We start from the raw sequence: 22872 nt of genomic DNA, 5'->3' as shown, positions 1-22872 counted from the left end.
ATTTGACAGGTCAATGCCATGTGCCTTCCTCATTTGCTGCCATTTAGCACTGAGATTAGAAGTCCTCAACACCACACACAGCATTTTGTATGGGTACTAGATATACAAACTGAGGTCTCCATGTTTTGCCATAAGAACTTTACCCACTAAGCCATCTTCTCAGCCTCTAAGGGGCATTCTAAATTTTCTGGTAATGGATTCAAGCCAGTCTGTGAAGGACACAAACACACATGAGTCACAAGGAGGATTTTTTAAAAAAATTTTTAACTTTTTAAATTGTTTTAAAATTATTTTTGTTTATTTATTTATTTGAGAGACACAGACAGAGAGAGAAAGAGGCACAGAGAGAGAGAGAGAATGGGTGTGCCAGGGCCTCCAGCCACTGCAAATGAACTCCAGATATATGCACCTCCTGTGCATCTTGCTAACATAGGCCCTGGAGAATCGAGCCTCGAACCAGGGTGCTTAGTCTTCACAGGCAAGCGCTTAACCACTAAGCCATCTCTCCAGCCTATTTTTTTTTAAATTTTTTATTTGACAGAGAAAGAATGAGAGAGGGAGAGAAAGAGAAAGAAAAAGAGAGAGAATGAATGGACATGTCAGGGCCTCTAGGCACTTCAAAAAAACTCCAGATGCATGCACCCTATTGTGCATCTGGCTAACGTGGGTACTGGGGAATCAAACCTGGGTCCTTTGGCTTTGCAGGCAAATGCCTGCCTTAACCACTAAGCTATCTTCTCCAGCCCCACAAGGAGGATTTAATCTTTACACTCTTCCTAGTCATTTCACATTGGCAACTATGACTATACCAGTTGTCTAAGCTGTTACTAGAGCAAAATAATAAATCAATAACAAAAGTTCACTACTTTTCTAAGTTTCAATATTATAACATAAAAACTCACTTTACCAAGAAAATTCTATGCATATTTTATTGAGGACTTATCCCGAATCTTTTAATTTTTGATTGAATACCATATTTTAAATAGACAAAATTATACTTTGTATGGCATGATAATTAAGCATGCTGTGTGGTTTCTTTAACTTTTTAAATTTTACTGGCAAACCTCTCTCTCCTCTCTCTCTCTCTCTCTCTCTCTCTCTCTCTCTCTCTCTCTCTCTTTCTCTCTCTCTTTCTCTCTCTCTCTCTCTTACATATATATATATATATTATACCATGCCCAAAATCCCCTCCCACTACCTCTGTTTTACCCCATCCTGATCCCCCTCCACTGAATCACTTCTGTCCCAGTAGTCATCCTTCTATTTTGATATCATCAGTTTACTTTCCTATTATATAAGTCTTAAGTGGGTAGCATCAGCCACTATAAGTCCATGGATGCCATTGCTACTTTGTGGCTGCAAGACAATATTGCAAAGCATTCCTCCTCTTCCTTTGGTCTTACATTCTTTCTACCACTTCAGTTAAAGCATGTGTTATTAAGGAATTGTGATTAATATAGCAATTATCTGTGCTTTCAAGCTGTTATTACTACATTTGTGGTTTACTTTCTTCTCAGAATTGAAAATCTGAGATATGAAAGCCTGCCTTTCTTCATTGGTACCTTGTTCTAAGCACCTCAAAGTTTATTAAAGATCCACAAAGGATTCTGGGGAGATCACTTAGTAGTTAAAAATGTTGTGCTTGCTTTCAAAGTGTACAAACCTGGGTTTAATTCCTCAGTATCCAAGTAAAGCCAGATGTACAAAGTGGCACATGAATCTGGAATTTGTTTGCAATTGTAAGAGGCCCCATGCTTTCTCTCCTCTCCTTTCTACTTTCTATCTCTCTCAAAGATATAACTAAAGAATCAATTAATAATATCTTGTAAAACACATGACATAGGCTTTTCATTCTCATCAAACTAGCTAACCATAACTATCAGATTGGCCTTACCTCTCAGAAATGGTATCTGAATATTTAACTCTTTAAAACTGTAGTCTTGCCCTCTGAGTATTGGTAGTTGAACCCACAGAAGAAGAGTTTTACCAGTCTTGTTGTGTTAGCTTTCATAGTACATTTAGGTAGAGTTTTTACCAAATAACAAAATGAAAAAAAAAAAAAAAAACAGTTTTGAAATAAGTTCTCATCTGTTAAGATTTATTTTCTCAAGTAGTCAAAAAAAACCTGATAGGTTTAGCATAAAAAGGAATTATCTTGATTAATCATAAATTCCTTTAAGGCTAGTTTCTGTAAATTTTTTTTTCTAAATATATTTTTTTAAATTTTTTATTTATTTATTGGAGAGTGACAGACACAGAGAGAAAGACAGGTAGAGGGAGAGAGAGAGAATGGGCACACCAGGGCTTCCAGCCTCTGCAAACGAACTCCAGACACGTGCGCCCCCTTGTGCATCTGGCTAACGTGGGACCTGGGGAACCGAGCCTCGAACCGGGGTCCTTAGGCTTCACAGGCAAGTGCTTAACCGCTAAGCCATCTCTCCAGCCCATAGTTTCTGTAAATTTTACCATAAGCAGATCAGTGAAGTGAATTTTAATAACCTTTAATTATCACTTATATCCAATCTCAATGTTACATCTTTTATAAACCATATATGACTTATTCTGACCTTTGGTCATGTGTTTAGTTGGAATTTTTTCTTTATGTTTTTTTTTCTATATCTTACACAAAATCCCATTCTTAAATCTTCTTAAACATTTTCCTCTTCTACCTATTATTCTTATTAATATTTGGAGACATAGCAACATAAACAAGTATGTCAAAATATTAATACCATATATAACAAATCCAAAGTATATGTCCACATGTAGTTAAGCTATATGGTTCTTTTCTGATGCAAGGTTTAAGCAGACTTGGTTGCCACTTGGATTTTAAAAGAAGCTCTTCCATGCAATTTTTTTCTCTGTCTCACAGTATTCTGAGAATTACATTCCATCAAGAACATGTGAAGAAGAGAGCCTCCAAAGACCTTGGGCAATGACATATATTGTAAGCAACTGAAGATAAGACAGAGATTACACAGAGACAAAAAATAAAATGCAGACAATCAAATCTCTTCATACATTAACCTTTTACGCACACCTAGCAATTCATATCATGGTATAAATAGAAGTACCTCTTGTCATTAGAGAGCCCCAAGGAACGAGTTCTGTTTCAAATGTTTGTGAAGTCAAAATGATTTTAAACCCAGGACTGTTTATTATTGACTCCTTGTTTTCTTGTGGAGTCTGGGGTAGCCTGTCCAAGGATGACAGACTCAGAAGACATGTGAAATAAACCTGCTTGGATCTGAGACATGGGAGCTTAACCTAATCTCAGTGTCAGCTCTAAATAAGTACACATAGAACATGACAATTTATTAACATAATTCATAATAATAAAAAGCAAGAGAGAAAACAAACACAGAATCCCCAAATCTCCATATATTAACGATGAAACTACAATTCTAGACATAGTTTCAAATATGGGATCACAAAAAGCAAGAGGTCATTGTACTCTACAGAATATGATAGCACAGAAGGAATGTGAAAGCAAGGACTAGCCAAGAACCAAGTAGAATTATGCAGAGTTAGAGACAGAAAAGAAATAGTTGAGGTCTAGATTATGTAGGGCAGTAATCATTTGAAGAATGCTAAAGTATATTTGGCATAAATTTGGCTTGTCTGACAGAGTAAAAAAGGCCTGAGCATAGGGAAACTCAAACTATTGGCTCTTCTGTTTACCAAACAAATCTAATTATGAGACTATGTATAGTTGAGACTTCTCCCTGGAGGAGGCAATTTCTATCCCCCAGGGGAGAGTGGGCCCATACTGTTGTGCAGAATATAATACCTCTGTTTAAACTCGAGTGGCCAAAGAGCTCCCAGTGTCTAAGAATGAACCTCAAGGGGAAGAAATCTGGGTGGTTTTGTATCCTGAGTTATCCATCTATAAGAAGTCAAAACAAATAAGGTATCCCTGAGTTTTCCTTGGTCTCCCCTTGAATCCAAGGTATCCTGGATTTTTTTTTTTTTTTGAAAAGGCAACAAGTCAAAATTTATTTTCTTTTATTTTTTTATTAATAACTTCCATGATTATAAACAATATCCCATGGCAATGTCCCCCCCTCCACTTTCCTCTTTGAAACTCCACTCTCCATCATATCCCCTCCTTCTCTCAGTCAGACTCTCTTTTATTTTTTTTTAAATTTAATTTATTAGTTTTCTTTTCAGCAAATACAGGCAGTTTGATACCATTGTTTAGGCTCATCTATGATCTACCCCCTCCCATTGGACCCTCCTTGTTGATGTAAATGGGTCGTGCATTGTGGAGTTAACCCCCAGTTATTGGTATGATAAATGTCTCTGCAAATCATGACCCACCATGTGACTCTAACATTCTTTCTGCCCCCTCTTCCACAAAATTTCCCTGAGCCATGTTGGCATCCTGGATTTATCTCTCTATGTTACTAACATGAGAACCCCCACTGGGTCCATGGTGATGTCTAGGAGTCTCTGGCACTGGAACTGCACTGATAGTCATGCTGTCCAGAGTAGGAAAACCTGGGTCCTTTCCCACACTACCTGGCAAGTTTCTTACTCATGCTCTCTATTACTACTACGTTTGAATTTTTCACAAATGTTATGATTCATTTACTTGAGCTCTTTACTTGACAATTTTCAATACATATAACATATTTTGATCATGATAATTGCCCTTTACCTTCCTTTGTACCCCACCTCCCTCTACTTCTTCTTTGTAACTAGTACCTCTTTTACTTTCTGTCATTTTATTTCATTCTGTTTTGGGGGAAAGTGATTTCACTGTAGGGTCTTGTTCTAACCCAGACTGACCTATCTTACATCATCATTTCTAAGGATGACCATAGACTTAGAAATCCTCCTACCTCACCCTCTCAAGTGTTGGGATTAAAGGCATGTGCCCCAATGCTGTGATTCTTTTTTTTTTCCTTTTCTTTTTTGTCCTCCTCCATCATCAATGACATTGATGGGTCCAATAATATACAGGTCTTGTGCAGGTAATGACAGCATCTGTGAAGTCATAAATTCAATGGCCAATTCATATCCAAAAGATAGCACTTCACAGCACTCCTCCTTATCATGTGGCTGTGACATTCTGTCAGCCTCCCTCTTTTGCGGTGTTCCCTGACCTTGAAGAGGAGAGTAGAGATATCTCAATTAGTTCTGACCACTTAATAGTCACTTATTTTCAGTACCTTGATGAGTTTTGAATCTTCCCAGTAGTTACCACCATCTTCGAAAAGAAGATTCTCTGACCAAAGATGACAGCAGCAGTAATATATGGGAATAAACATGAATATTTAGAGAGGAACTTCATGGGCATAACATAATCATTTAATCAAAGAATAGGAGTAGTTTCCCCTTTCCCAGATATTTATGGCTGTTTATTTCAGCACAGGCATGAATAACCTCCCACATATCCGCTGTCAAAGTTAGTGAGAAGGCTGGTGAGATGACTCAGCAGTTAAAGGCTCTTGCATACAAAGCACACCAGCCTGAATCAAAGCTTGACTTCTCAGTGTCCATTTACATCCAGAGGCAGAAAGTGGCACATACTTCTGGAATTCCTTTGCAGTTGCAAGAAGACCTGGCATGCCCATTGTCTCCTTCTCCCTCTACATCTTTCCTTCTTCCTCTCCATATAAAGAAAAAAGTCATTTTAAAAATAATCAGAGGGCTGGAGTGATGGTTTATGGTTAAGGCTCTTGCCTGCAAAGTCTAAGGACCCATGTTTAACTCTCCAGATCCCACATAAACCCAATGCACAAAGGTGAGGCAAGCACAAGGTCACTCATGAGCACTAGGTGGCACAAGCATCTGGAGTTATATTTCAGTGGCTGAGGCTCTGGCATGCCAAATTTCTTTCTCTCTCTCTGTCTCTTTCTCTAAAATAAAAACAAATAAATAAATATAACAATCAGAGAGCAGGTAGGTTGCTTCTGCAATGACAGTTATAACATTATTATTCAAGCAGGCACATTTTGCCTAGCTGGTCTGTTATATAGCTCATATGACCCACTGGTCAAGACTGTTGATGACTTTTATCCCCCATAAGGCTGTATAGTATCCAATCACTATGGCAGGTATCTAGTAGGGAAAGCTTCTAGCTCAGTTCCAACTTGAATCCTCAGTGTCCTGCAACCAAAGAATGTTTTTGTTGTTGTTGTTGTTATTGTTTATCTCCAGCAATAAGTTCTGATCATCTAGTTCTGGCAGGTAGCCAAGAGTATTGACTGGCAATAGCCTGTGTGAGTTTGTGTGCTCCAGAGGCCTTCTTGACAACTCACTGGGTAGTTTCCCACTACTGGCAGTGAAATTTTTCTGGTTATAACTTTAGGCTCCTGCTGCAGTATTATCCATCTCCTCAAGGTTCATGTGTCCAAATTTTTTTTAACTATATAATTTGTATTTTCAAGCTAATAAAAGTGGATTTCTACATACAAAAAAGAGGTCAGACTTCTTAAAATTGCAGTATTATCCATCTCCTCAAGGTTCATGTGTCCAAATTTTTTTAACTATATAATTTGTATTTTCAAGCTAATAAAAGTGGATTTCTACATACAAAAAAGAGGTCAGACTTCTTAAAATTGATCAAGAATATAAGTAAAGAATTAAAATTGCAAAGCTTACAAACAAAAATATGGGAGAAAAGTTTCATGATGCTACATTTGGCATTAATGCCTTCTGTTGGTAATAACTTATGTGTGTAAAAGCTTGCATGGGTAATGCCCTGCATGGGGATTGCTTATTTCTTTCTTTCTTTCTTTCTTTCTTTCTTTCTTTCTTTCTTTCTTTCTTTCTTTCTTTCTTTCTTTCTTTCTTTCTAATTTCTTGTGTCTTTAATTGGCAAGTGAGGATGATTGGCTAATATTTGTTAGGGCTGCTAGAGATAACCCGTGGCAATAAATAACGATTTTGACAAGCTAAGTTATAGAAAAAGACACATTGGTGTTGTCATATGCCCACAGCAAGTAGATCCCAGATGTAGAGGAAAGAGTGTGTGGTCCCACACAGCTGTTGCAATCATTTTACTCCAGGGACTTTTTTTTTTTTTAATCTTTTCACATCAACTGGTATCTGTCTCTTTCCACCTGTATCTGGTAAGGCAGAGAGAGAGAGAGAGAGAGAGAGAGAGAGAGAGAGAGAGAGAAGAGAGAAGAGAGAGAGAAGAGCAGGAAATCAAAGTAACATCATCATAGTAGCTGGAAGGATATAGTTAACAATTCTCAGCTGCCTTTCTTCTTTAAATGCAGCCCAGGAAATCAGCCCATCAGATGGCCCCACCCACATGTAGGATGGATCTTCCACCTCAAATAATCTAATCTGGAAAATGCCTCACTGACATAATAAGCAATTTGTTTCCATGAAAAATTCTAAATCCCATCAAGTTGACAATCAGAGATTAACTATTAGAATGAGAGACCTTCACACTGATTTGGATAAGGGATGTACCAGTTTACACTCTCACAAACGGTGAAAAAGTGTTTTCTTCCTATAGCCTTATCAACATTACTTCTTAATATTTGTCTTGATGATAGCCATCCTATTTAGAGATGAGGTTCTAAAGTGCTTTTAATTCACATTTCCCTGATTGCTAAGGATGTCGAACATTTTTTTAAATTGGTTATGTACACAGTGTGTATACACTTATGTTGGTACCATTGTTAGCCCCTTCCCTGTCCTTTCCCCTCTGCAGGGAACATGGTTCGTGCATTATGAGATTAGCCATTAGTTATGGGAAAGAGACAATGTCTCTGTGGATAATGAGACAACTCGTGGCTCTAATAATATTTCTGCCCCCTCTTCCACAAATTTCTATGAGCCATGTTGGGTTCTTTTTAGGTCTACTTCAGTGATGACTCTTGGGAGCCTCTGTGTCTCTGCATATCTGGTTTGATAGGAATTGAGTGTTCTCTGTTTCTATCTCCTGCATCCTTGTGCTGGTACCAAGTTCACCAAGAAAGCAGCACTCGTGCTTATTTACCCAATTACTCTAGATTTCACCTTGGGCCCTGTTGAGGTGTGATGGGATGATTCTCTCCTCAGGGCATGCATCCATCTAAAAAAGTTAAGCATATTCTCCAATGGAGAGTGAACTCAGCACCAGATATGTGGGATAACCATTGTTATTTTTAGAGAGAATTTAATAGGTGGGAGCCCTGTGTAGCCCACAATTGGTGGGAGCTTAATAATGCAGAGTAGGCTCATTTTTGGATATGGTACTGATGTGATTCCCAGCTCCACCTATGGATTCTGTTCCACTGAGTGGATCAGTTAGGCAAATCAACAGCAGTTGGTTACCCACCATAGCTGTGTGCCACTATTGAACTTCTGTGAGCATCATGTCAGATTGTTTGCTGCTGAGTAGCTTAGACCATGTGTTGCTTGGACAGATGTTGGTCATTTTCCCCCAATTGCTCATGTAGCACCTTCTGTCACTAGACATGTTAACTGTCTGGAAACTGACTCCCTTCCAGATTCCAGCCAGGTCACTCCATGTTCTGTACCAACAGCCTACAGTGTCTTCAGCTGTTAGGTCTTACCACTTAACCTTTGGTGGGTCATCAAGTGTCTGTCTTCTTTTGGGAAACCTTTTAGGTCTTTCTGATCAACAGTGCATTGTCGATGTTAGCCACATGCTAGTATTGGGAGTTACAGGTCAGCACCAAGGAAAAGAAGGAAATAAAAGATAGGCAATATAAAAGAGATAGAGAGAAGAGGGAGAGAAAGAGAAAGATTAAGGTTAGTCTTTATCATACCCTCTACAGGGCCTTGTGAATTAGGAGTTCCCTCAGAGGAGCTGATGCAGGTCCAACCATTTAGTTTGTCATTTAGGGTGTAGAATTTTATGATACCATTGCCATTTGGGTCCAGTTTTGTGTCTCCCATGCCCACCCTTACCTGCTCTCCCACACCACCCTCCTTATTGTCTGATCCTCATGACGCTTATTAGGTATGTTAACATCTTGGACAGATTCATATTAGGAACCACAGATTGAGTGAGACCATGTGACAATTATCTTTCTGTGATTGGGTGAGTTCGCTGGGATTGATGTGCTCCACGTTCAACCATTTTTCCTCAAATTTCATTGTGTCATTTTTCCTTACTGATGTGTAGAATTCCATCATGTAGGTATCCCACATGTTGGTTGTCCATTCATCTAATGATGGACATCTGGGTTAATTCCAGCTCTTAGCTATTATGAGCTGAGCAGTGTGGTGGTTTGATTCAGGTGTCCCCCATAAACTTAGGTGTTGCGAATGCTAGCTCCCCAGCTGATGGAGATTTGGGAATTAATGCCTCCTGGAGGGAGTGTGTTGTTGGGGGCGGGCTTATGGGCTTTATAGCCAGTTTCCCCATGCCAGTGTTTGGCACACCCTTCTGTTGCTGTGGTCCATCTTATGTTTGCCAGGGGGTGATGTCCATAGATGATGTAAAATACAATGCATTCACCGGACTGCAACAAGCAGCTATAAACATGGTTGCAAAGATCTCTCTGAATTGAGGCATGGAGCTGTTATTAGTAAGGGAATAACTAGATCTGTTGGGAACTCGATAGTCAACCCTTTTGGGAGGCTCCATATTGTTTTCCATAGTGGTCGTTCTGTCTTACATTCCCACCAACAGTGAATGAGGGGGCCTATTCCTCCACATACTTGCCAGCACTTGTTTCCATTTTATTTTTTTAATGTTTCTATCCTTACTAGGGTAAGATGTAATCTTATAGTTGTTTTAATTTGCATTTTCCTGATGATTAAGGGTGATGAACATTTTCTTAAGTGTGTATTTGCCATTTGTATTTCTTCTTAGAACTCCCTGTCCACTTCTTTGCCTCATTTTGTGAATGGGTTGTTTGACTTTTTATTGTTTAGCTTTCTGAGTTCTTTGTAGAGTCTAGAAATTAGGCCTCTGTCAGTTATATAGCCAGCAAAAAAATTCTCCCATTCTGTGGGTAATCTATTGGCTCTGCTTATTATATGTTTGTCTGTGAAGAAACTTTTCAGCTTCATGAGATCCTAATGGTTGAGTCATTGTTTAAGTTCCTGAGCTACTGGGATTGCCTTTTATGCATAATACCTTGAATGGGGAATACTTTGGATGGCTAATTCCTTGCATGCACAATACCTTGTCTCCTGTCAGATAACAGTGGAATAAAATGAGAAATTAACCAGAAGAAAGAAAACAAGAGACCTAAAAAAATTCTTTGAAATTGAACAACACATTTTCCAGTGAACAATGCGTTATTTAAGAAATCAACAGGGATATTTAAGAATTTTTAGAAACTAATGAATTTAGACACTGAAGGGGAATAGTTACAGCAGACCCCACTGAAATCCAAAACACCATTAGAGAATACTTGGAAAACTTACATTCCAACAAAACTAGAAAACACAGGAACATTTCTAAATATATTTAACCTCCTAAAGTTAAAAATGGAGCACATCAATAATTTAAATAGATGTATTATAAGCAATGGAATTGAAGCTGTATTTAATACCTTCTTCATAATGCAAAGCCCGGAACCTGATAAATTCACTAGAAAATTCAATCAAAATTTCAAGGTCTATCTAATACCACTTCTTCTCAAAATGTTCTACTTTGTTGAATGAAAAGGAACATTCCCAAATCATTCTAAGCCAGCATTACTCTGACCCACAAACTGGATAAAGACACAGCAAAATAGAAAACTCTAGGCCAATTTCTCTGATAAACATAGATGCCAAATTTCTTAAGATTAGTCCAAAACATATTTAAGAACATATTATTGTGATTATTCATCTGACCAAGTTGGATTTATTCTAGGAATTAAAGCTAATTCAACATATGCAAATCCATAAATATAATACAGCAATAAACTCAAAGATATAAATCATATGATCATCCCAATTGATGTAGAAAAGGCATTTTACATAGCCCAACATTCCTTCCTGATAAAAGTCTTGGAAAAATTTGGAATCAATTTAAAATACCCCAAAATAATAAAGGCCATATATAACAAACTGATGGCCAACATTATATTTAATGGACAAAACTGAGATCATTTCTTCTAAAGATAGGAACAAGACAATATTGTGCTCAAAGTCCTAGCCTGAGCAACAAGACATAAAAAGAGAAAGAAAAAAAAAAAAAAGAAGGAATAAGTCAAACCATCCTTGTTTGCAGATGATGATTATATATTTAAAGACCCAACATAATATATACAAATTATCTGCTAGAATTAATAAATACTTTCAGTAAAGTTGTAGGACACAAAATTAACACACAAACTTCAGTAGCTTTCATATACACCAATAAAGAATTTGCAGAGAAAGAAAATTGAAACTATTCTACTCATTATAGTTGTCCCAGGAATTAAATACCCAGGAATAAACTTAACCAAAAGTACAAAATAGTTCTAACATGAAAACTTTTCAAGACATCAGAATAAAATTGAGAACTATTATGCACAATGGAAAGACCTGCCATGTTCCTGCATTGGCAGAATTAACATCATGAAAATGGCTATGCTACCCACAATAGTATATAGATTCAATATAATTCTCATAAAATTTCAATGATACTCCTTACCAAGCTAGAAAAACAATTCTAGGAATTCCTATGGAAGTCCCAAATATTAAAAATAGAGAAAGCCTAATGATAAAGAGCACAGATGGACATATCATAATATCCAATCTCAAATTATTGATATGGACAGCATAGAACAGACACCAAAACAGAGGTGTAGACTAATGGAACAGAACAGAGTACCCAGAAATAAATTCACACTACTGTGGCCACCTAATATTTGAAAAACAAGCCAAAATATTCAGTGGAGTTAAGAGTTTATTTGACAACTAGTGCTAGCAAAACTGGGCATCTACCAACAGAATGAAATTGGATTCATATTTTCCCCTATACAAATATCGTTTCAAAGACTATCAAAGACCTTCAGCTAAAAACTGAACTACAGAAAGTAAAACACATATTACCATATGAACCAGCAACTCCACATCTAGACCATAAACAAAATAACAGTTGGTTACAGCTTTTGTTCATTGTAAGTACTACTGCTATGGCATTACTTTACAAGTATGGATTGAGTCTCTGATGTTAACTTTTTTCTGATACATGTTTAGATGTGATGGAATGCTATTTTACTTTAAAATACATTAATGGCATACACAGACACTTGATATTTCAGCATTTTACAGGCTGGCAGGAAGCTCGTGAGCTTAAGGCCAAACTTAGCTATGTATGATACCCTCTCTCAAAAACAAAAAGAAGGACATGCTGATATATGCTATATATGGATGGATCTTAAAATATTCTAATATTAAAATAATATAGACAAAACTGAATGGCTATTTTTAAATTCCTAAAATTGGCAAATTCATGTATTTAAAAAAAAAAAAGTAGCCTGCAAAGTGCCTGTGACTGTGGAAAAGGAAGACAATATTGGTGAGGGATTACTTACAGAAGCACGAGTGGCTCAATGGTAGCTGCATCAACAAAAGGCCTGTCCTACTATGGGTAATTGGGTGGCAACTAACACAATGCAATGATGAATTTGAACAGTCATTCAGGTGATGAAAATATTCGGGAATGGTTGGTTGTGATCATTACTCACTGTGAATCTTCCTAATGCCTCTGAATTAGACACTTCACAATGTTAAATTTTACAAGATTTATACTCTACCATACTAAAATAGAATGAAAATGCTCTTTTTTATTTTTGTACTATTAATTTTAAATGATTTAAAATAAAAAAGTAAATATGTTTACTATGATCATATGTAATTTTTTTATATGTGCATTACCTAGGTAGAAAATTACCTATATAGGTAAATTTCTGCATAGGCATTTTACATATAAGAAATTTTCACTTACTTTTATGGTTCTTACATAAATATTTGAATAATAAAGTAATAAACATGGAATTCAGGGACTTACTGATGTGTGCTTAAATAGCATGAATTCTAAATTGTGTTAAGATCACTCAATTAGTTTTGTAAAAAAAAAACTCTCTACAACTTCCTTACCATGCCTTGAAAGGAACTGTCAACAAAGATGTGGGGTCCAATTTAATTGCAGCAAAACATTTAGCCCATGCAGCCCATGAAAAAACCTAGCCCTTATTCCAGAAAAGTTGTCAAGGGAAATGTGAATAGGAACTGAGATGTCATAGCCAAGGAGAGCCAGCCTACATGCAGTGAGTGAATGCAGTGTGGAGCTGCATCAGAAAGGAGCATGATGTAAAAACTAATCTTAATACATGATGGACTCTAGTAAATTATGTGGATGTTGGTTCATTAACTTTGACAATTTATAGGAGAATTTCATTATAGAGCAAATAGAGTTTCAGCTATATAGAAACTCTGATTATCTTCTCAATTAGTCTGCTAATCTAAAAATATACATTCCGTTTACATATGGCCTTGTTAATAAGACATCATGGTATTTATTTTAAATAATACATGCATGCTCACCTTTTTTCTTATATCTTCAAGTTATTTTCATGTATTTTATTTCATCTAATGCTCTGCTTTTATGTAGATTATAAGCCACCTAAACTTGTTTCAATGTTGGAATATGTCTATTACTCAAACTTAAGGACTTGTAGAAAAGATTTTTATTTTTAATAAAATGGGCTTCAGGGCTAGAGAGATGGCTCAGTAGTTAATGCACTTGCCTATGAAGCCTAAGGACCCACGTTCTACTCTCCAGATCCCACATTAGCCAGATGCAGAAAGGTAAGACAAGCACAAGGACAGTTTACACATGCGCACTATGTAGCACAAACATCTGGAGTTGGATTACAGTGGCTTAGGCTCTGTGATGCCAATTCTTTCTTTTAAAAAAAAATGGGCTTCATAGATTGTTGCAAGAAAAATTTAGTCAAATATCTTTCAACAAATTGTTGGTCAGGAAAGTCCCTGGTGTCTCCCAAATATTACAATCTAGTGTCAAGTCTTGTGGTTAAGAAATACATGGATAAACCGTATTACTGAAGACTCTATACCTGGGCTGCAGGTCACTGAGAAATCCAACTGGATTTGAGCTTGAAGCCTCCTCTTTTTTGACTAGCTAGATACCAGGATACGGGAAAGACCTATGCAGGACCTATGAGGAAGAAAAGTCATCAGTGGTCTTTACCAGCAGTGGACCCTGAAAGTTTTACAGATGTCCAGCAAGGCCAAATGTACAAATTTGTACAATGGGGGTATGTCTCTTATGGGGGAAATGAAGTGTCTCTGATTGGATTTAAGGTCCACTCCGTAGGAGGGAATTCCTTCCTGTTACTGCAAACATAATCCAAAGCCTAACACTGGGGAAGTCAGAAGCCCTAAAGTGGAAACTGCTACTGTTGTTGATTAAATGGATATATTATACCCACAAATTTTTCCTCTAATTACTTATCTTTACACTTATATATTAATGTTACTTACACTTTTGAGTGGAAAAGCTTCCCTTTTATGGTGATGATCATTGGAGACATTTAAGACTTACAAGAGAAGTCACAGTGGAGTGTTCAACACTAAGTGAGGAATTATTTGTCAGGCTCAAAGGCTCAAATACCATTGCAAAAATGGTGGCAGAAAGAATGTGAGTCAACAAAATGCTTTGCAAAACTATCTTCTACACATAAAGTGATCATGGTATTCATGACCTCACAGTAGCTGACACTAGTATCTACACATGACCTGCTTAATAGGTAGGAAAAGTGAATATATAAAAACAGTCCCCTGTATTGCTCAGGGTTCACTAGAAGAACAGAACCAATAAAATAAATTGTATTACAAAGGAAGGTTGGGGCTGCCAAGGAGGAGGCTTAACAGTTAAGGCACTTGCCTGGGGAGGCTAAGAACCCAGCTTTGATTTCCCAGTACTCACATAAGCCAGATGCACATGGTGGCACATGAATTCAATGGATTAGCTTATGGCAGTCCAACAATAACAGTCTACAGACTTGAGAATCAAGGAGTCTACTCAGTCCACATGGTTAAATACCTCAGCAGTCTCAATCCAGGCCTAGGGGTTTCCTGGATAACTGCTGGTTTTAACCCCGCGTTGTGAGACTAAAGAAACTTGGTTCCAATGTTAACAAAAGTTATCCCACCAGCAAAGATGTACGTGTAAGTGTAGTCCCTCACCAGCCAGCAGCACCAGTAGCTTGTGGGAAGAAGTGAGCTCTTTCTCCTCAGAGCTTCCTTAGGTAAAACCCACCACTGGGAGGGGTGCCCACTCTTGAGGAAGGGCTCACATAAGAGGACAAAACTCATCCTTAAGTTAATCTTTTCTGGAAGCAACCCCAGGGACCCAGGCAAGAGGAATGCCTGTGGATTCTTAACCAGATAAGTTAATACCAGAACTTAACCATCACAGATTCACTTCATTACTGTTTGCTATGCATTTGTACTCTTTCAGCTATCTCTGCAGCTACAAGTTTGGAAACTGTTATGCTATAGGATTGCACAGATACTCTTCCACTTACATTCATATGACCACCACCTTTATAGCTTCCCAATACGATACAAATTGAGAATCTGCTGAATTCTGACTGGCCAGTGACTCACTGAATATCTCACCATAGTCTCTGTACCCTGGAAGGTTAAAATCCTATGAAATCATTTCACACTATCATTTAAATTAAAAAAATCTCAAGTCAAATTATGCTAGGTTAGGGACTTTTCTAGAAGCAAAGTATACATTATCATGATCAAGCTAAAATGTATATAGCTTAAACAACTACATGAGGCATTGTGGGTGTGCCAGTTTTTTTTAAAAAAAATGAAATGGTGCATATAAACCCTGGGCAAACTTCATCAGAAGCATCTAGGAGATTGTTAAAAACCAAACTATTAGGCTATGTTCCACAACTATGACATCAAAAGTTCTAGCATCAAGACCTCAGATTGTAATTTTATCAAGCCCTCCAGGTTATTCTGATGTAGGTAAAGTTTGAAAACATGGTTTCAGATCACCTTATGTTAAAAGTCCAAAGGATGCAGGTTCAATTCCCAGGACCCACGTAAACCAGATGCACAAGGGGGCACATGCATCTGGAGTTCGTTTGCAGCAGCTGGAGTCCTTGGCATACTCATTCTCACTCCCTCTCTCTCTGTCAAATACATAAAGAAAACTAAAATATTTTTTAAATGTCCAGTGGTATGGGACACTGTATGACCTTAAAATTTATATCATTATTGGAACTAGCAAGGTTAAGGGAATTGTCAGAGAATTAACCAGAACAATAGCTTGCAGAGGACTTTTGCTGTGTGACATAAAGAAATATCTGTTCACCCTGGAGAGAACACCAACAACAAATCAAACAAAAGAGTCTACTGTAAGACAGGGGGAGTCCTAGAAATGGGAAAGCCCACTTGTTTCATTGACATATTTTTTGGGAATTTGCTGAATAGGGACTGATCCAATCAATCTAGCACTCATACCAGGTGGCCAGGCACTTTTCCAAGTTTCTAGAAAAGGGGGTATTCCATTAGGAAGAAGACATAAGGAAAGAGTAGACATTTCTGTTTTTTTGGTTTTTGTTTTTGTTTTCCAGCTAGGTAGAGACTGTGAGGACTCCTTTCAAGAAAAAGAGATGGAAAAGAGCCAGATCATTTTTCAAAGATTCCAGGACACTTATTTCCTTATAGGCATTTGTAGTTTTCATTTAGGGAGCCCTTTAGAACCTGAACTGCCTCAACATGTTATAATAACATTATGAGATAGCTAGAAGTTATTAGTTAGAACTTCAAGGGAAAGGTACAAAAGTATTAATTCAAAATTAGCTGCAATAGCTCCTCCATGGGTACAAAAGTTTTGCTGGGAAATAAATAATATATTGAATAATAATCTTTGATTAATACATTTTAATTTATATGCCAATACTAGGATATATTGTTATAATAATTAACTTTTATTATTTTAAAGGATATACTTATTATTTCTTAGCTTAAATTAAAATTTAATATTATTTACTTACATGTATCTCTCTATCTTTCTTTCTACTTGTTTAGGCTGTGCTTTGGAGATATAAATTTTCTCAACTTAAAGGCTCTTCAGATGATGGCAAGAGCAAAATCAAATTTTTGTTTCAGAATCCAGATACAAAACAAATTGAAGCAAAGGTAAACACAAGAAATTAATAACATAATAAACTTCTAATTACTTTTAATGCCATTAAAGAATGAAAGAGTCAAAATTTATTATCTGCTTATAAGGGTAATACTCTTATGGTGAGTAGAATAAATTCACTTTAGGATTTTCATTGAAAGGCATTATCCTAAGAAATTACTCTCAACTAATTGCTTTTTGTAGTTTTAAATCTGTGTGAACTGCATTTGTGGAACACTGCAACAGCATACTCAAAACAAAATGGGTAGTTTTATATTCTAAAAAATAACTTTTAAGATGAACTGCATTATTATAACTTATTCCTCTTTTAACTATAAATTCTATTATTAAATATCAATTTTCCCTGTATAATTATGTGTCAAAGAAGTTAAATTAATGAATGTAATTTCATATTACTTCATACAATTTTTATTATTCTGAAAAATGTTAACACAACAGAAAGTTTACTTTTAATTTTATGAGTTTATATACATGCAAATTTTCAAAATGTAAATTATTTCTATAACCCTTCAATGAAATTGATAATAACAGTGTTTGGATTTGGAAGGATAATAAAATATTATTACAATATAAAGAAGTAGCATATATCAAAATGAAATTTACTTCTATAGACAGAAAATTTCAATATCAAGTTTCTTCTATGAAAGAAAATTGCCACAATTCTTGGTACACTTCTTTAGTTATTAAATTAAAAGTGAATAAGCGTTATTTAGACATTCATGCCTTTGTGGGCATGGCCTTACATGTCATTCTGGACAAATCCTCTTGTAATGCTGCTTTGTATTTATATCAGAAATTTTCTTTTTAAAAAGACAATCCCTTTTTTTTCCCTACACAGCTGGCTAGGCTTTCTTCTTCCTCTTGAGCTTTTTGTCTCAATATCTTTAGGAAAATCTAGTTTTGGTTTATGCTTGTAATAGGATTTTCCTTGACTGTTCCTGCAAAGGTAATACGCTGGTTAAAGTAGAAACTCTGGCTGGAGTTTCCATGCCATTGCCTCCTTTTCTGACACACCTCTCCAAATTGTATTTCTATGAAATTGCCTTGTATATATATCCTATCATGTTACAAAAATGTTAATAATTTCATTCATTCCTTTTACTGAACTTGGATCACAATTTTCTTTATTTCAAATTTATGTTTTCAGCATGATCTCATCCCCATTGTGGCCATCTTTTGTACTAGCCTTCTTCCTCTCTCTCTCTCTCTATATATATGTGTGTGTGTGTGTGTGTGTGTGTATTTTTTCTCCCCAGGTGCCATTGATGGAGCTTTCTTCCAGGCACTTATCCTTCTTTTTAAATTGATTCTATGATTTACAAAACTACATTGTTATGGTAAAATTAATTAGAATATCTCTGTTTAGAATTCTTAGACTCTGAAAGCATATCACATACACCAATACATTATTTTCACATCATCATTAATATTCTTTCTGGTTTATGGGAACTTTAGCCACAGCTATCAACAACATTATAGCATTTACATTTAGCTGGTACTGTTGGTACTATTCTGATGTCTGAATTGTAAAATTTACTACTAACTGAAATTTTAGAAATTAGCTAAGTGTGATGTTTGTACAGCTACTTATAGTCACTTTGTTAGTTACTGGTTACTAAACTAGTAATAATTATTTGTTATCATTACTAATGTTTACAGGCATTTTTTATGTTTTTTTTTAATTCAACAATATTTTTTAATTAGTTTTGTACTCAGTCAAGTTGGTACCATTGTTAGCCTTCTCCCTGTCCTCCCTCCTCCACAGGGACCCACCTCATTGGGAAATATTGGTAGTGCATTGTGGGGTTAGCCATCAGTTATGGGTAGGAGGCAATGTCTCTGTGTAACATGATCCAACATGTAGCTTTGACATTCTTTCCGACCCCTCTTCCTCAAATTTCCCTGAGCCATTTTTGATTTGTTTTAGGTCTACTTCAGTGATGAGGTCTTGGGAACCTATGTGTCACTGGATATCTGGTTTGGTAGGAGTTGAGTGTTCTCTGTGTTTGTCTCCACCCTTGTGCTGGTTCCAGCTTTACCAAGGAAGCAGCATTCTTACTCATTTCCCCAATTACTCTTGATTTCACCTTGGGCCCTGTTGAGGTGTGATAGGCTGATTCTCTCCTTAGTATATGCATCCTTCTAAAAAAAGTGAGAAACAGAAATAGAAGAAGATTAAGGTCAGTCTTCTTTAATTGAATGGGTTTATGTTTTGTTTTTAGCACTCAAATATTATTGTTATTTGCTTTGTATAGAAAACTAATGAGAATCTTTTCATTTAAAAAATGTCTAATTAGCACACAAAGAACTAGCTTTCATTGTGTTGTATTTCAAAGGTGTTTTTATTTCCATTCTTTCCCTTTCTCACTCTCACTCCCCGGTCCCCTTGTGTTGCCCCCATATAGCCATCTTTCTAATTTCATACTACATGTTTCCTTTGTTCTCCATCCTTCCTGATCAGTTTTTGTTCCTCTCATGCTCTCCAATCTTGATCTATACACTATATTCACCCTCACAACCACTTATTTACTTCTATACAAACATTAAAAGTTAGGATCCACATATGAGAGATAATATATATATATTTTTTTATCATTCTTGGGCTTGGTTACCTCCCTTAGTGTAACTTTTTTCTAAATATATCCATGTTCCTACAAATTTATTTTCTTTCCATGTGAATAATAATCCATTATGTATTTGGAACATATTTTAATTATATAGTCATCCTTTGATGAACATCCAGGTTGATCCTATGCTCTAGATATTGTGAGTATAGTATCAGTTAACATGGATGTGCATGTATCTCTATGGTAAGATATGAAGTCCTTTGGATATAATAAACAGTAGTGATGTGGCAGGGTCATATGGTACTTCAGTTTTTAGCCTGTTGAGAAACCTCCACACTGACTTCTATAGTGGTTATACCAGTTTACTTTCCCACACACAGTGAATAATACTTCTCCCCAGAACTTGCATTTGTTGTCATTAATGTTCTTGATGATGACCATTCTTAGTGGAGTAAGATAAAATCTCAAACTGGTTTTGCTTTGTCTTTTCTTGATGACTGAGGATGTCCAACACCTATTACAATATGCACATTGAGAATTTTAACACAGGAGCACACTGTAGTTTGACCTCAATTCCTTTGCCCTCTTTCCCCCTTCCCCATCTCTATTCCATTGCACACCCTACTCTTTCCAAGTAGTCCTGTTCTGATGCCTCATTCTTTTCTTCTCCTTTGTTCTCTATGTCAAAGTATTGCTGGACCCAGAATTGTGCAGGTCTTGGATGGGAGTGACAGCCACTATACCAGTCAGTTTATGTCCAGGTAACAGTCCCCCAGAGTTCTCCTCCCTACCATATGTTTCTTACATTCATTTTACTTCCTCTTTTGTAACTTTTCCCGGACCTCTGAGAGCTTGGTATAGTTGTCTTATTAAGTGTTGTTCTTCAAAAAGCCCCTTATTTTCAGCTTTGTTGACTTTTAAGTATGCTCAGTGTCTGACGTCATCTCCATAGTGATGCTTCTCAGGCTAGTTAGCATCACATTCTTTCCACCACCACCTCTGCAACATTCTCTGAGCACTGGCAGGTAAAGTAGAGATGATCCTGTTTTAATCACGTGGCTTTCTCCTCTTATCACCTTGCTCTATCTTGGGTCTCCCGAGAGCATTCACCACCATCTTTACAGGAGAGCTTCTATAACCACAATTGAGAATTGTATTAATGAATGAGCTTAAACATACATATTTCTAAGGCAAATTGATGAGCTCAGTGTATCCAAGTAGCCAAAGAACAGTGGAAGCTTCCCCTTGGGGCTAATGCCCTTCTAAACATCAGCTTTTGACTCAGTTTTCAGTCCAGGCATGATATCCTTCTCAGAATAGGCCTCAAGTCCAGTCAGAAAGCTGCGCATAACTCTGTTACTTGTGTGGCATTATTGGGCCTCTGAGCACCACTTGCTTGGCAGGTAGACTGTGTAGCATAAAGGACCCAGTGCTTATAAAGAATGTTGATAATTTTTCTCTTCCAGCCGCTAGAGTGCAGAGAAGAGGCTCCTAGCAATATTCCAGCATTCCAGCTTGATTTCTCAATGTGCTGTGACCACAGCATGGGGGGTCTTTAGCAATAGGATCTTATCCTTTAGTTCAGGTGGACAGTTTTACAAACAGTAATCTGTATTGTTTTGGGATCTTATTGGGACTCCCTAGCTAACAGCTCACCAAGGGAGAGAGCAATCCTTATCACTGGAATTTGCCTGCAACAACCTAAGGCTCAGAGTGGGGACTTCTCCAGCCAAATAGTTTACTTTTTTCAATCTAACTTTTCTCTCTCTCTCTCTCCTACACACACATTATATTTTTAATTAACTAAAAGAAGTAGAATTCTATATGATTTATTTGTACTGTCATTATGTTGTATATCCCTAAGTTCCTATCCTAATCTCCTACGCCTCCACTTAGATCCATTTAGATCATTTCATCCCTGTATTTTGTTCTTCTGCTTACCTACTTTCCTCCTTATACCCTCCCCACTTCACCCACCCTCCACGCCTGGAGTTATCTTCCAGACTTCTATATGAATCTTTTTCCAACTTGCCAAACAATCTAAACGTTAGAAGCTAAGATCTATATATGAAAGAAAACTCACTGTGTTTGTCTTTTTGAGCCTGAGTTACTTCACTTAGTACATATTTTCCAGATACATCCATTTTCCTACAAACTTCATAGACAATTAGAACTATACAGTGTTTATGTGTTGCAACTTTATAATCCATTCATCAGCTAATGACATATGGGCTGATTCCATTTTTACCTACTGTAAGTAGAATAGTGAAGTGGAGAAAATATTTACCAAACAGTACATCATTTCAGTTAAACAGGAGGAATGATGGCAGGTGTTTGAGATGGGAATTCCAGTGAGGTCTACAGGCTTTTTTGGTTTAATGGGTATGACATTTGGTTAATGAAGAACAAGCATCCTTTCAGAGATTTCTCTCTTGCTATAATATTCCCTTCAGGGCATAAGTATATTGTCTTCTCTTGTACTTTGTTTTATTTGGTTACTTCATCCACTGATCCTCCTGGCTCCATAGACTCTATTTTTTTAAGCTGTATAGCACTAAAGAACAATCCAAGAGAATCTGTCCTTAGTGAAGGCTCTTACTTCTTAGCCTGCCTCTACTGTTCTCTACTTTGTGAATATCCTTGTGTTTTCTACATGCATATTTTATAGGTTATTTCTAAATTGTATTTTAGGAGAATAATGGAAACATTGCATGACTCCTTCATCCTGGAAGTAGAATTTTATTTTTTCAACTACTATTGACACTCTTAAAAAATATTTGCTTCTAAAAAATAATTGACTTACTAGAACAATTCTCTTTTCAGTTTCTCATCTTCACCACCACATTGAGCTATTGAGGTAAACAAAAACAACAACAAAAAGACAATGAAGTAGGAAAGAAGGGATTCAGAGGAGTGGGGATAGAAGACAGGAAAAAGAGAAAGTGTGGGAGGAGATTATGATCATGGTATTGTCTATATGCATGGAGATTTTTAGAAATAATTATTTTTCCTAACAAGATGAAAATGTTGTAATTAATAATGGAAGATAATTGAGAGAGTTTTATTATCAATCATAAATATGTGTGCCCATGCATTCAAGAATGCAAAGAGTTAAAATAGTAATTTTCAAGTCTTTGAAAATTCTGGAGCACAATGTATTTACAAAAACTTATAGGATGTTATTTTGATATGTAAGTTTTAGGATTT

The 22872-nt window shown here is 36.6% G+C and overlaps 1 protein-coding gene across 4 annotated transcripts in view; it reads left to right on the top strand.

The window, feature by feature from the left end:
* Nucleotides 1–22872, top strand: part of Sntg1 (syntrophin gamma 1) — a 922134-nt gene that overhangs the window by 879074 nt on the left and 20188 nt on the right. For all 4 annotated transcript variants that reach the window (XM_045143328.1, XM_045143330.1, XM_045143327.1 and 1 more), the window contains one exon: nucleotides 16981–17091. In XM_045143328.1, coding sequence (XP_044999263.1) covers nucleotides 16981–17091 — 111 coding nt within the window. The remainder of the gene's footprint in view (nucleotides 1–16980; nucleotides 17092–22872) is intronic.

This window comes from Jaculus jaculus, chromosome 2, assembly GCF_020740685.1.
Source record: "Jaculus jaculus isolate mJacJac1 chromosome 2, mJacJac1.mat.Y.cur, whole genome shotgun sequence".
NCBI lineage: Eukaryota > Metazoa > Chordata > Mammalia > Rodentia > Dipodidae > Jaculus > Jaculus jaculus.
The sequence above is the reverse complement of the archived record's forward strand: the minus strand, read 5'-3'. Positions and strand labels throughout refer to the sequence as shown.